The following is a 14,030-nucleotide window of genomic DNA, read 5'->3' as shown; positions in this document are numbered from 1 at the left end:
GTTAGTTACCAAAAGAAATAAAATATAAGCACGCAGTCTAAAGTCTCAACCCTATTAGACTGGGCAGCAACTAGATTAAGCAGTTTTTCTCACCCTGCTGGATATTGCAGTCCTTTATATAAAGGACTGCCTCTTAAATCTGGGCCAATCTCTTCTGTTGAAGTCTTCAGTCTTCTTCTCAGTGTCTTTGTTGCTTGCAACATAGGTGGGGGCAGAACAAAAGGACCAGTATGTGCCCACTCTGTCTGTTTTATACCCTCAGTCCGTGTGCTTGGAAAACACAAGTCCAGGCATGTCTGGGGGCATTGCTGAGTCTCCAGGCAAGGTTGAGCAATTGCCCTGGTGTGGCCTCATGCAGGTGAGTCATTACAACATAGCTCCCTGGACAATGGTTGATGATGGGTTGATTGATACCCCACCCGTGTGTTGGCTACTTTCCTTGCTGTTGCCTCTGGGGAGCTAATGTCTGGCTGATTCCTCAACTTACAGCATATTTTAGTGACCACCGTACAACACAATTCTCATAACTTCATATGCATTAATGATATACGTATATGTATAGAGAAATGACTTTCAGCAGATCATAACCTTTCCCCTGATACCTTACAAGGCATGCTTTGTATGTAAGCTCACAATTATATGAAAATGAGGAATATGGGGTTACAGGATGCTCCCCCACGGTATAGAATGTCACACCTATATCACTTCTTTTATCAAAATGTTTGCATGTGGTTCAATATGATTAATCTCCCTTTTCAGGCTTTCAATCTCCAGTTGCATAAATAGTCCTTGTGGCAATTAAGATCTGAGTTGTCCAGTGAGTCTGTGATTGGTTGTTTCTTTCTATGTGTTGTTGTTTTTCTTCTTTGAGTCTTGGAGCATTCACTTCCTCCAGACCTTCTCTTCCAGTTTTGCTAAAATACAATCTTAGATCATTTCTTGTTTTGCCCAGTGAGTCTTTTTCACTCTTTTGTTGAAAATTATCTCTGCTTTTCTTGGATTGTTTGGTCAGTTGCATGATATTAGCCTGGAGGTACTTGCCTCCAAACAACACAGTTTGCCAGTGTGGGAGCCTGTCATACAGCTATGCTCTTCTGACACCCTCTTTATGGCATTCATAATATTTATCAATTTGTCTGTATTCTCTATACTTAGTTGGGTTGTCAGCCTATACTGGGTCACAAACTAGGCTGGGGATATTGTTGTTTGTATTAATTATTAATTAATAGAAATCCAAGATATTTTGATATGGATGAATCATCTAAAATACTAAATACTCTTCACAAATTACCACATGTAATAGAGAAAGAGGTACTACTTATAGAATTGGCCAGATCCCCAGTGGGTATGAATCAGCCATAGTTCCATTAGAATAAAGAGGCCAGATCCCCAGCTGGAAGGGAAACAACTGTATCTCTATATGTTAGTGGGACAGATTAAAACATTATTAGGCCAGAGAGAAACAGCAAGAGAGTGGATGACTTTATAGCCTGGTGGTTGGGTACCTCACACCAGATGCAGTGTCCAGTCCCCTTTCTCCAATGCCTCTTTAGTTATTAAACCACAGTGGAACAGAGTCAACAGGAGAGACTAAGCAAGGCCTGCATCAAACTATCCCATAATCCCATCTGGGTGGGGATTTTGTGAATAATCTTGGGGCCAGATTCTGGGATTTAGGTACTTAAAGTGGCAGTTAGGGGCCTAAATCATTGTCTGTATCTGGCCCATTTTGTCACCGTAAAACATACAAAATCCAAACAGCTTATTTCTATCTCTTTCTATAAATTTTGTTTATTTAAAAAAAATTAAAGGCTAGAATACAGTTCTCTTTTAATTCATACTTCTGAACAGATGGTCTCCACAATCCATTTCAATTCACTTTTAGGATACGGGCTAATTTCATTTTCTTGTCTTACAGGTCACATTTTTCCTGAATAAATGTCAATGGAAAATCAAACCAGAGTGACTGAATTTATTCTCCTGGGACTTTCCAGTGACCCACAGATGCAGATTTTCCTCTTCCTGGTGTTTTTAGTGATTTATCTAATCACTCTGGTTGGGAACATACTGATCATGGTGGTGATAAGAGCTGATTCTCACCTTCACACCCCCATGTACTTCTTCCTCTTCCATTTATCCTTTACTGATACCTGCTATTCCTCAGTCACAGTGCCTAAAATGCTGATGAACTTCCTAGCAGAGCACAAAACTATTTCTGTCAGTGGCTGCATTGCCCAGATGTTCTTCATCCTCTTCACAGCTGGTGCTGAAGTTTTCATTCTCTCAGTCATGGCATATGACCGCTACGCTGCCATCTGTGACCCATTGCATTACGTGAAGAAAATGAACAAAGGGATTTGTTTTCAGCTGGTGAGTGGTGCATGGGCAATAGGCTTCTTTCATGCCCTTCTTAACACAGTCTTCTCATTCAATTTATATTTTTGTGGACCCAATCAAATCAGCCATTTCAGCTGTGAGCTCCCTCATTTATTAAAATTGTCCTGCAGTGAAACCCTCACCAATCTAGTGGTGCTTCTCACTTCTATTGTGATATTTGGATCAAGCTCCTTCCTCCTCACCCTGATCTCCTACATTCACATCATCTCCACCATCATGAGGATACGCTCTGCGGAGGGTAGGCATAAAGTCTTCTCCACCTGCAGCTCTCACCTTATTGTGGTTGGTTTATGGTATCTGACAGGTTTTTTCCAGTACACAAAACCCAGCTCAATTTCTTCTGGGGCTCTGGATGAAATGTTCTCTGTCCAGTACACCATCTTGACCCCCATGTTAAACCCCATCATCTACAGCCTGAAAAACAAGGATGTGCAAAGGGCACTGGCGAAAATGTTGGGGAAATTGAACTTTCTCAAGTAGTGTTGATGATTTTATTTTTATTTATTTTTACGTCAGAGAGCACAGAATTAAGGATAACTTGTCTTTGAGACATTCTCAGCTCAGGTAACTGAGCAACATGATGGGACAAAAACCTCAGCTGGGCTAAAATGGTGTGGCTCTTTGGAAGCCAGCAGGCCAGGCCCTTAATTGTACAAGAGTCACGAGAGCCTGGGGGCCTGGAGCCTGGGTCACCTGCACTCGGGTTGAGTGCTCAGACCACCAAGATGTGGAGTCATTCACACATGTTGCTCTTTCATCTCTCTGCATCTTTCTTTAATGTGGCTCACTGACTTCAGGGGAGCTATGGCCAATTTATACCTGCCAGGCATCTGGTCAATTCTATAAAAAGAATCTCTTCCTCTATTAATTTCTGTTCTCTTTGTTTTTGGCCTAATTTGTAGAAAACCTTATTTAATATCTGTAGTATCTTATTGGATTCTACCCTATTAAAATCTCAGGGTTTTTTTTCAATAATAATTCATGAAGTCAATGGGTTTACTTCCCAGGTAGTGATATATACTCAAAGGGACTGAGCCTTGCACAAGAGAATATGAGAGAGACCCAGATTAGGATATCCCATATGCCAGTGGGTTAGGGTACCCAACTGGGTGGAGAAAGATCCCTGTTTAAATCCTTTCTCCTTGTCAGGCACTTGAAGTGGGGCCCTCCCACATCCCAGGTGACTACCCTAATCAGTGGAATAAAAGTTATTTGCTGTCTCCTCCTTTAAATTTGTTGTTCTTCCTCTTCCCACCCTGCACCTCATCTTCTTGTAACAAAAAAAGTAGGTGGGGTTAGTGGGTTCCCAGCTGAGAATCCCAAGCAGAATGAGGTGTGTCACTCCTGGGAATATGAGGAGTGAATTCTTTGACACCTGCGGGGTTAAGAACACACCCTACTCCTCTGTATATAGTTTCCTAGCCAATGGATATATCATCATGTTAGAACATAAGAACCAATGAAAGACCATCCCAGGTGTAGTAGGAAGAAGGCCTGAAACATGTGCCCTTGTCTGAGAGGCCTGGTATGAGACCTGAGGCCTAGGCTAAAGTAGTGGTCAAAACTTTGCTGATATAAAGCAAAGTTCAGTTGTAAGCAAGAGGCAGGCCCTGCTCACATAATCTGGCAAAAGCAGGGCTGATATTGCAGAAATATACATCCCTAAGAAGTGATAGGCACAAAACACATGCAAACACACTCCAGAAGGGTGGTACCAGAACACCTCAGTACCAACACATTCCCCAAAGATAACAGGAACACACTGACCCACCCTAAAGATAAGATCAGGATGACAGCATGATGGATAGAGATGTTTTGATTGAACCAACAGGTACAAGGTAATGGGGGGTGGTTAGCTATGTTAGAGGATGGCACCTAACTAGGTCAGAGGGCAGTAACTAATCACTTCAGAGAGGTAATACGAAACTTGTTTGTATCTGTGTATAAAGTTGCATCTCAGAGGCAATGTTTTTGTCTGGCCAAGGGGAAAATGGAAAGTTCCGCCATTCACTGAGCCAGTCCATTGTCACGGACATGCATGTGTTAGTATACCTGTAACCATTGAGCCCAGGCATTAACACCGTGCCTCATTGGCAATTAACCCGACCAAGTTCCTTTGCTATGAACCGAATCTGGATTTATTGTGCAGCTTGATCAGAGCCTGCTGTATGGGCTATTTAGCCAGAGTCAGTGCAGCACGCAGAGAGAACACACACGCAGCCAAACATCTGATGACACCATCCCTAGGACAATGCATCCCATGCATCTGGACCAATTGGGGTCTCCTTCTGATACTTTCCCTCAGAGCGCTCTTCCAAATCCTTACACAGCTTCAACCTTTCTGGGTCTTACCTTGGAGCATTCAGCATCCTTTTCCACACCGAGCACTTCCCACAGTGAGTCCACCCAGCCAGGGCTCCTAGGAAAGCCAGAGGGCCCTTCACCCCAACTCCACAGTCAGATGTGACTCTCAGCCAGCCGGTAAAACAGAAGGCTTATTAGTTGAAAGAAACACAGTGCAGAACACAACTTGTTAGGACAGAAATCAGTGACTTTCAGCCAAGTCCATCTTGGGGAGAAGGGAGTCCAGAGCCAGGGCTCTGATCCTCCCCTGAGCCCCAAGCAAGCTGAGACTGACTCGCTTCCAGCTGCCTGACCCCTGCCTGCCCATTGCTCCTCCTCCAGCCTTTGTCTCACTTCCCAGGCCAAGAGTCACCTAGTAGTATCCCCCTCCTGTGTCTCAGGTTATGAAGGGGCGGCCATAGCATCCATGCAGGCAGCTGGAGAAGCCCCTGCAAAAGTCACCCCCCCTTATTCCCACCACCTAGACACTGGTGCAATACACAGGGAAACTGAGGCACACACAGCATTCATGCAAAACTGTAAGACTCGCATAGGCTTATATACAACATAGCAAGGTAAAATACGTACTTTGTCATATCTCTCCCCCCTTTGAGACCGAACTGAGTGGGGTCACTTTAGCCAGTGACCTAGGAAAGTTCAGGCCACCCTCTCCGGGACAAAGCATCAGGCCTTGGTATGGGCAGGCACCAGACATGGTGATGGCATTGAGCCTCTGACACACCACACAGAACTGGCTTGACCCATCTTTCCTGGGAACTAGCACCATGGGAGAGGCCCCCAGGACTGGTGGATGGCTGGATCACCCCTAAGCCAGTATGTCTCTGACCTCTCCCTCCAAGGCCTGTGCTGTGTTCCCTGTTACTCTGAATGGGGAACACCTAATGGGAGGGCTGGCTCCTGTCTCCACCCAGTGGACAGCTCGGTTAGTGAGCCCAGGCCGGTTGGAAAACGTATTGGTATGAATGCAGCATCTCTCTGATCGCTGCCTGTTGGGAAGGGGTTAATTGGTCAGAGAGAGGGGCTGATTCCACAAAGGGGCTGGCTCCAGTCTCAGGGAAGATACCCACCAGGAGATCTTCCTCCTTCTCCCACTGGCCACACACGGCCAGTACCAGCCTCTCCCTGTCCCTGTACGGCTTCATCATGTTGACCTTGTCCCCTCGGTGGCTGTGAGCCCGGTTGAGCTGTTCCACCACATCATTCTCCTCATTCAGCTGCTTGATGACCGTGAAGGGCCCGTCCCAGGCAACTTGCAGCTTATTCTTCCTCACCAGGATGAGAACCCTCACCTGGTCCCCGGTGCCATAGGCTGAGCGGTCATACCAGACCTTCTGTCTCCCTTGGGCCCTGGCTAGGTTCTCCCTGACCGGACCGATGAGCTCAGCGAGCTTTTCCTGGAAAATCAGTACATACTCCACCACTGATTCTCCATCGGGAGAGGACTTCCCCTCACATCAGTCCCTCACCCAGTCCAGGACCACCTTCTGAAAAGGCTCATCTAGGACAGGTCGGTGTCCCAAGGCTGCGTTACCCCTGTCCTGGGCCATTTGCACCTCTGGACAAGGCAGCCCTGATTGGCACTTGTCCCACCCTGGCTGTGCTTCCCCACACTAAGCTGGGGTCTCCGATCCCCCTGGGATCAGCCTGGACTCTGCTGTCCCAGTGAGGGCAGGCAGGGAGCCTCCTGCTTGGTTCACAGCATCAGAGCCAGGGTGAGCCACTCCCCCATTTGCAGGGGGATGGGGAGCATTTCTCTGTCCCACTCAGCTCCAGGGCTCTGGTTACAGAGAGACAGGTATCCTGAGCTTAGCATTTTCACTCACCACTTCAGTCTCAGCCAATTGGTTCCCTGGATTCAAATTCAAATCCTTGGCTGTTACAGGAGCAGGGCCTGGATCCTGTCCCAACAGGACTTCACAGCCAATATCTTGGAGAACCCCAACTACCAGCCAGCCTGACCCCTTCTGTGTCTGCACAGGGATCTGGGCCATAGGCAGGGCAAGGGGCTTCATCCCTGGGACCTACACCAAGGTCACACAGCCCCTCATCATCTGGTGAGGCTGCACCACCCAGGGCCTGACAACAGTTCTCTCTGTCCCAGGATCTCACCACCCCAAGAATATCTCCCTATTGACCACCACTTTCATTATAGTGATATGTCTCTCCTGCTGCTGATGTGCTGCTGATGTATACAATATGAACAGCTTCAACAGGAAAGCCTGAGAAAGTTGTGCCCTCAATTACCTTATAGACCAAAGATTAAAGCAATTTCCTGAGAGATGGGAGACCTATCTACACATCTCTGCTCCACAGAAAGCAGAGGTGGGAAGTTAGTGAGTTTCTCCAACATCCGAGTAGCCCAGCCAATAGGTTAAATGTATTCAGTGTGGATGCTAGGGTTCCATATCATGGGTTGTCAATTTAGACTCCTCTCCCACCTTGCATGCAGATATTTGGTGAATGGGCATCAAATTTGCAAATAATATAGGATTAACCAAAACTGCTTTTTTTTTTCCAAAAGAAGTATTTGTCTGAAAAGTTTTGCCAAATTCTGCACACTATAACTCCACCTTTGTCTCATCACCTACTTTTTTCCTGCCACCTCATGCAGTCTAGTTGTTCCTTTCACATTATGGTTAGCATCTTCAAAGGAGTGTTTGGGAGATGAAATGATTTGCTATGTGGGTGTCTAACTACTAGGGTGCTTTAAAAATCCAAGCCTAAATATGTGTCTTTTTTATTGACTGTCACTGAGATTGGATACCTAAATCCATTAGGCTCCTTTTCTAATCCAAGCTTCTGTCCTCTCATTCTTATGCATGGTAAATCACTGCTGAAGGACTGACCCAGCACGGTGTTACTTGTAGCTTGTTACAGAGGGTGAACTTCAGGGATCTTGTCCCGGGTGGAATAGGACAGCATTTAAACAGCTCTCAAGAATCAGCTCTTAATCTAGGAGTCAGATGAGGAAAAGCTCTTTGCTCCACTCACAGGGATAACCCTACCTCCCTTGTCAGATTTAAGTGTTTGGAATAAAGAAAAGTTGATATCCTAAGATGCTGTATTGCAGAGGCAGACAGACAAATTAGAAAGTAGGGAGATAAATAGACTAAGACAACAGAAAGATAAAAGCACAGGTCAGAGTGATCTCACCATTTTTATGATCCACATTTAAAAGGCAGGTGAGTTGATTCATATTTTTATTCCTTTTTAACCTTTTTTATCCTTTCCATGCCAAAGGACCAGATTCTGTTCCCCCGTATCCAGGGGTGGGTCTCTCTACTGAGTCCCATTGACTTCTGCCCACATGCATCAGTCTGCTCACACAAGCTGGGTGAGATAATATTTTTTTATTGCACCAGCTTCTGTTGGTGAGAGAAACAAGTTTTCGAGCCACACAGAGCTCTTCCCTCTCACCCACAAAAGTTGGTCCAATAAAAGATATTATCTCACTCACCTTGAGTCTTGAATCTCCTAGGACCGAGACAGCTACAACAACACTGCATGTTCACACAGAGTGAGTTGCCACCCAAGGGCTGTGGTTGAGAACTCGGCTATTACTTCAATCACCCATCTCTCTCTCTCTCTCTCACTCTCTCTTTTTCTGAAATACCACTGAGACAGTTCTGGTCTCTCATGTTTAAGAAGGATGAATTTAAACTGGAACAGGTACAGAGAAGGGCTACTAGGATGATCCGAGGAATGGAAAACCTGTCTTATGAAAGGAGACTCAAAGAGCTTGGCTTGTTTAGCTCTCTATAAATATATCAGAGGGATAAATACCAGGGAGGGAGAGGAATTATTTAAGCTCAGTACTAATATGGACACAAGAACAAATGGATATAAACTGGACCTCAGGAGGTTTAGACTTGAAATTAGACAAAGGTTTCTAACCATCAGAAGAGTGAAGTTCTGGAACAGCCTTCCAAGGGGAGTAGTGGGGGCAAAAGAAATATCTGGCTTCAAGACTAAGCTTGCTAAATTTATGTAGGCGATGGGATAGCCTAATTTTGGTAATTATTTGATCTTTGACTATTAGTGGTAAATATGCCCAAGAGCCTGTGATGGGATGTTAGATGGGGTGGGATCTGAGTTACTACAGAGAATTCTTTCCTGAGTGTCTGTCTGGTGAGTCTTGCCCACATGGTCAGGGTTTAGCTGATTGCCATATTTGGGGTGGGAAGGAATTTTCCTCCAGGGCAGATTGGCAGAAGCCCTGGGGTTTTTTCGCCTTCCTCTGCAGCGTGGGGCACGGGACACTTGCTGGAGGATTCTCTGCACCTTGAAGTCTTCAAACTATGATTTTAGGACTTAAATAGCTCAGACATAGGTTAGGGGTTTATTATAGGAGTGGGTGGGTGAGATTCTGTGGCCTTCGTTGTGCAGGAGGTCAGACTAGATCATCATAATTGTCCCTTCTGACCTTAAAGTCTAAAGTCTATGACAAATTGAGATCATTTTGTTAGTGTTACCTGGTGTTTCTTTTTCTGTGTGTTTTATGGGCATACAGAGGTTAGGGGTATGGCATTCTCTGGAGAAGCCTCTTAACTATATTAAGAGTATAAGAATGGCCATACCAGGTCCAATAAATTTTCCATCTAGCCCACTATCCTGCCTTCCAATATTGACTGGCGTCAGATGCTTCAGAAGGAGTGAACAGAATAGAGCAATTTATCAAGTGATCCATCCCCTGCTGTCCAGTTCCAGCTTCTAGCAGTCAGATGTTTAGGGATATCCAGAGAGTGGGGATGAGTCCCTGACAATCTTGGCTAGTAGCCATTGATAGATTTATCCTCTATGAACTCAATTCTATTTTGAACCCAGTTATACTTGTGGCCTTCACAATATCCCCTGGCAATGAGTTCCACAGCTTGACTTTGTGTTGTGTGAAGAAGTACTTCCTTATATTTCTTCAACATCTTTCTCAGTGATTTGGATGATAGGATTAATTGCACCCTCAGCAAGTTTGCAGATGAAACATAGCTCACAGGAGAGTTAGATACACTGGAGGGTAGGGATAGGGTCTAGAGTGACCTAGACAAATTGGAGGATTGGGCCAAAAGAAATCTGATGTGTTTCAACAAGGACAAGTGCAGAGTCCTGCACTTAGGAAGGAAAAATCCCATGCACAGGCTGGGGACCAACTGGCTAAGCAGCAGTTCTGCAGAAAAGGACCTGGGAATTACAGTGGACAAGAAGCTGGATATGAGTCAGCAGTGTGCCCTGGTTGCCAAGAAGGCTAATGGCATATTGGGCTGGATTAGTAAGAACATTGCCAGCAGATCTAGGGAAGTGATAATTCCCCTCTATTCGGCACTGGTGAGGCCACACCTGGAGTATTGCGTCCAGTTTTGGTCCCAGCACTACAGAAGGCATGTGGACAAATTGGAGAGAGTCCAGCAGAGGGCAATGAAAAAGATTAGGGGGCTGGGGCACATGGCTTATGACTGGGATTATTTAGTCTTCAGAAGAGAAGAGTGAAGGGGGATTTGATAGCAGCCTTCAACTACCTGAAGGGAGGTTCCAAAGAGGATGGAGATAGAATCATAGAATATCAGGGTTGGAAGGGACCTCAGGAGGTCATCTAGTCCAACCCCCTGCTCAAAGCTGGGGATAGGCTGTTCTCAGTGGTGGCAGATGACAGAACAAGAAGCAATGGTCTCAAGTTGCAGTGGGGAAGTTCTAGGTTGAATATTAGGAAAGATATTTCACTAGGAGGGTGGTGAAGCACTGGAATGGGTTGCCTAGGGAGGTGGTGGAATCTCCATCCTTAGAGGTTTTTAAGGCCCAGCTTGACAAAGCCTTGGCTGGAATGATTTAGTGGGTGTTGGTCCTGCTTTGAGCAGGGGCATGGACTAGGTGACCTCCTGAGGTCTCTTCCAACCCTAATATTCTATGATTCTATGAAAAGCTGATGCCTATTAATTTCATCAGGTGATCCGTTGTTTGTGTGTTATGTGAAGGGATAACACTTCCTTATTCACTTTCTCCACACCATTCATGATTTTATAGACCTCTATCACATTCCCCTTCATCATCTCTTTTCATAAGAACATAAGAATGGCCCTACTGGTCAGACCAAGGGTCCATCTAACCCAGTATCCTGTCTTCTGACAGTGGCCAGTGCCAGGTGCCCCAGAGGGAATGAACAGAACAAGTAATCATCAAGTGATCCATCCCCTGTCGCTCATCCACAGTTTCTGGAAAACAGAGGCCAAACAGTCCCAATCTTTTAAATCTCTCCTCATACAGCAGCTGTTCCATACTGTTAATCATTGTTGTTGCCCTTCACTGTACTTTTTCCAATTCTAACATATCTTTTTTGAGATGGGCCAACCAGAACTGCATGTAATATTCATGATGTAGGCATACCATGGATTCATATAGTGGCATTATGATATTTTCTGTCTTATTCTCTCTCCCTTTCTTAATGGTTCCTAATATTCTATTAGCTTTTTTGACTGCTGCTGCATATTGAGCAGTTGTGTTTTAAGAGCTATCCACAATGACTCCAAGATCTCTTTCCTAGAACAGCTAATTAAAACATCATTGTTATGCATGTATAGTTGGGATTATGTTTTCCAATGTGATTTATTTTCAGTTTATGAACATTTAATTTAATCTGTCCTTTTCTTGCCCAGTCATTCAGTTTCTTGAGATTCCTTGGTAACTCTTCGTAATCTCCTTTGTATTTAATTATTTTGAGTAATTTTGTGTCATCTACAAACGTTGTTATTTACCTATTTTTCCAGATCATTTATGAGTATGTTAAACAGCACTGGTGCCAGTACTGATCCTTGAGAGACCCAGCTATTTACCTCTCTCCACTGTGAAATTTCCCTCTGTACAGAGTCTGCCTGTGTTAACATTTACATTCGATTACAAGGTCTATTTCTTTTCTTAGGTATTTCTCTCTTAAGCTGATAATGGAGTAAAGGTTTAGTTTATCTCTAGGGTCATATGGAGTCAAAGATTGGACATTGGAGAGGATATTGGCTTCATTCCAATTTCTATTAAAAACTGATGTCAGAAAGCCACTCACTTACATGAGGGCAGAAAAGATTCTCTTCTGTATGTACAGCCTGACATTCAGTTGTGCAGAACAATGAATCAAAGTCAGTTTTCAATAGAGCTTAAGTAATTTAGGGGGGGAAATCCCATTAATTTTCTATCTTGCTCTTTTCAAAATTATGTCACCATGACTAGAGAATGTTTGCTGGGCACATTCATTTCTTCTTCTTCTTCAAAAATATTAGTGATTTTAATAGGGATGAATCCAATAAGATACAAAAGATATTAAACTGCATTTTCAACAAAATAGTCTAAACCAGTAGACATAAATAATAGACAAAATGGTAACTGACCAGATCCCCAGTAGGTGTAAATCATACATAGTTCTTTTGCTGTCTATGATCTAAATTTGCTGTGGCTGAATTGAAGTCACTGGGGCAGATAAAGAGATATTAGGCCAGAGGGAGTGGACAACATAGAGAGTGAGAGAGAAAATTAATGACTCTATAGCCTCATGGCTAGAGCACTCAGCCTGGATGTGGAAAACCCAGTATCCAGCACACCGGTTGCACTTTCTCTCTAATTCTTTAGCCAGAGTGGAACAGCTTGCAGAGAAGAGTCTGAGGAGCCCCACATCAGCCTGTCTCAGAGTCCCAGTTGAGCAGGATATTTGTGAATACCAGTGGGGCCTGATTCTGGGTTTTAGACATCTAAAGGGGCAGTTAGATGCTTAAGTCCTTTTGTATATCCAGCCCATTTTGTCTATTTAAAATATACAAATTCCATTCAGCATCGCTCTTGCTCTCTCTCGCTCTCTCAATTTAAATGATGTAAAACACATATTTTACAGGCTGGAATAGGACTCTTTTTACTTTCATACTGCTGATCAGATTATCTCCACATGCTGTTTAAATTTACTTTGGTTCTAAATGTTAAATTCATTTGTTTTTTTCCCCCGCATTTCCCAGGTCACAGTTTTCCTGAATATATGTCAATGGAAAATCAAACCACAGTGACCAAATTTATTCTCCTCGGACTTTCCAGTGACCCACAGATACAAATTTTCCTCTTCCTGGTGTTTTTAGTTATTTACCTAATCACCCTGGTTGGGAACATAGTGATCATGGTGCTGATAAGAGCTGATTTTCACCTTCACACCCCCATGTATTTCTTCCTCTTCCACTTATCCTTTGTTGATATCTGCTATTCCTCCGTCACAGTGCCTAATATGCTGATGAACTTTCTTGCAGAGCACAAAACAATTTCAGTCAATGGCTGCATTGCCCAGATGTTCTTCTTTTTTCTCTTAGCTGGTACAGAAGTTTTCATTCTCTCAGCCATGGCTTATGACCGCTATGCTGCCATCTGCTACCCATTGCATTACGTGGATGCAATCAACAAAGAGATCTGGGTTCAGCTTGTGAGTGGTGCATGGATCACGGGCTTCTTTTATGCCTTAATTAACACAGTTTTTGCCCTCGAGTTGCACTTCTGTGGACCCAATCAAATCAGCCATTTTTGCTGTGAGCTCCCTCCTCTGTTACAACTCTCCTGTACTGACATTCTCACCAATCAAATGGTGCTTCTTACTTCTGTTGTGATACTGGGATCAAGCTCCTTCCTCTTCACCCTCATCTCCTACATTCACGTCATCTCCACCATCTTGAGAATACGCTCCGCGGAGGGCAGGCGGAAAGCCTTCTCCACCTGCAGTTCCCACCTTATTGTGGTTGGTTTGTTGTATCTGACCGCTTTTTTCCAGTACACAAAACCCAGCTCAGTCTCCTCTGTGCTTCTGGATGAAATGTTCTCCATCCAGTACACCATCTTGACCCCTCTGTTAAACCCCATAATCTACAGCCTGAAAAACAAGGAGGTGAAAACAGCTCTAAGGAATATATTAGGGAAATTCAGGTTTCTCAACTAGTGTTGATGTTCTTATCTTTTAAAAAAAAAAATCAGAGACCATAGATTTCTGGGTAACAGGTGTTTGGGACATTCTCAGCTAAGGTATCTGACAGACATTTTGGGCCAAATCTTCCACTAGTCTAAATCAGTGTAGATCTAGTAAAGTAAATTGGCCAGATCCCCAGCATGTGTAAAATAGCATAACTACATTGGAACCAATGGGTGCTGGAATTAGACTCACAAAGGGTCTGCAACAGGAGAAATTGAGAGAGATATCCCATATTCCAGTGGTCAGGGCACACATATGAGATTTGTTCAAATATTTTTCCTCATCATACACTTGAAGAGGG

The 14,030-nt window shown here is 44.1% G+C and overlaps 2 protein-coding genes across 2 annotated transcripts; both read left to right on the top strand.

The window, feature by feature from the left end:
* The first annotated feature begins 1,938 nt into the window (after window positions 1-1,938).
* LOC128846666 (olfactory receptor 1009-like) lies at window positions 1,939-2,877 on the top strand. The gene has a single exon (XM_054045907.1). The coding sequence runs from the start codon at window positions 1,939-1,941 to the stop codon at window positions 2,875-2,877; it is 939 nt and encodes a 312-aa protein (XP_053901882.1).
* A 9,883-nt stretch (window positions 2,878-12,760) lies between these two features.
* LOC128847102 (olfactory receptor 1009-like) lies at window positions 12,761-13,699 on the top strand. The gene has a single exon (XM_054046440.1). It carries the CDS (start codon window positions 12,761-12,763, stop codon window positions 13,697-13,699), a length of 939 nt encoding a protein of 312 aa, XP_053902415.1.
* Window positions 13,700-14,030: the final 331 nt, after the last annotated feature.

This window comes from Malaclemys terrapin, chromosome 12, assembly GCF_027887155.1.
Source record: "Malaclemys terrapin pileata isolate rMalTer1 chromosome 12, rMalTer1.hap1, whole genome shotgun sequence".
Classification (NCBI taxonomy): domain Eukaryota; kingdom Metazoa; phylum Chordata; order Testudines; family Emydidae; genus Malaclemys; species Malaclemys terrapin.
Note: the sequence above shows the minus strand (reverse complement) of the source record. Positions and strands in the feature narration are given on the sequence as shown.

What these genes read in the sequence shown, in the direction of transcription:
- LOC128846666 (XM_054045907.1), top strand. Translation starts at nt 1,939, where the DNA reads ATGTCAATGGAAAATCAAACCAGAGTGACTGAATTTATTCTCCTGGGA.
- LOC128847102 (XM_054046440.1), top strand. Translation starts at nt 12,761, where the DNA reads ATGTCAATGGAAAATCAAACCACAGTGACCAAATTTATTCTCCTCGGA.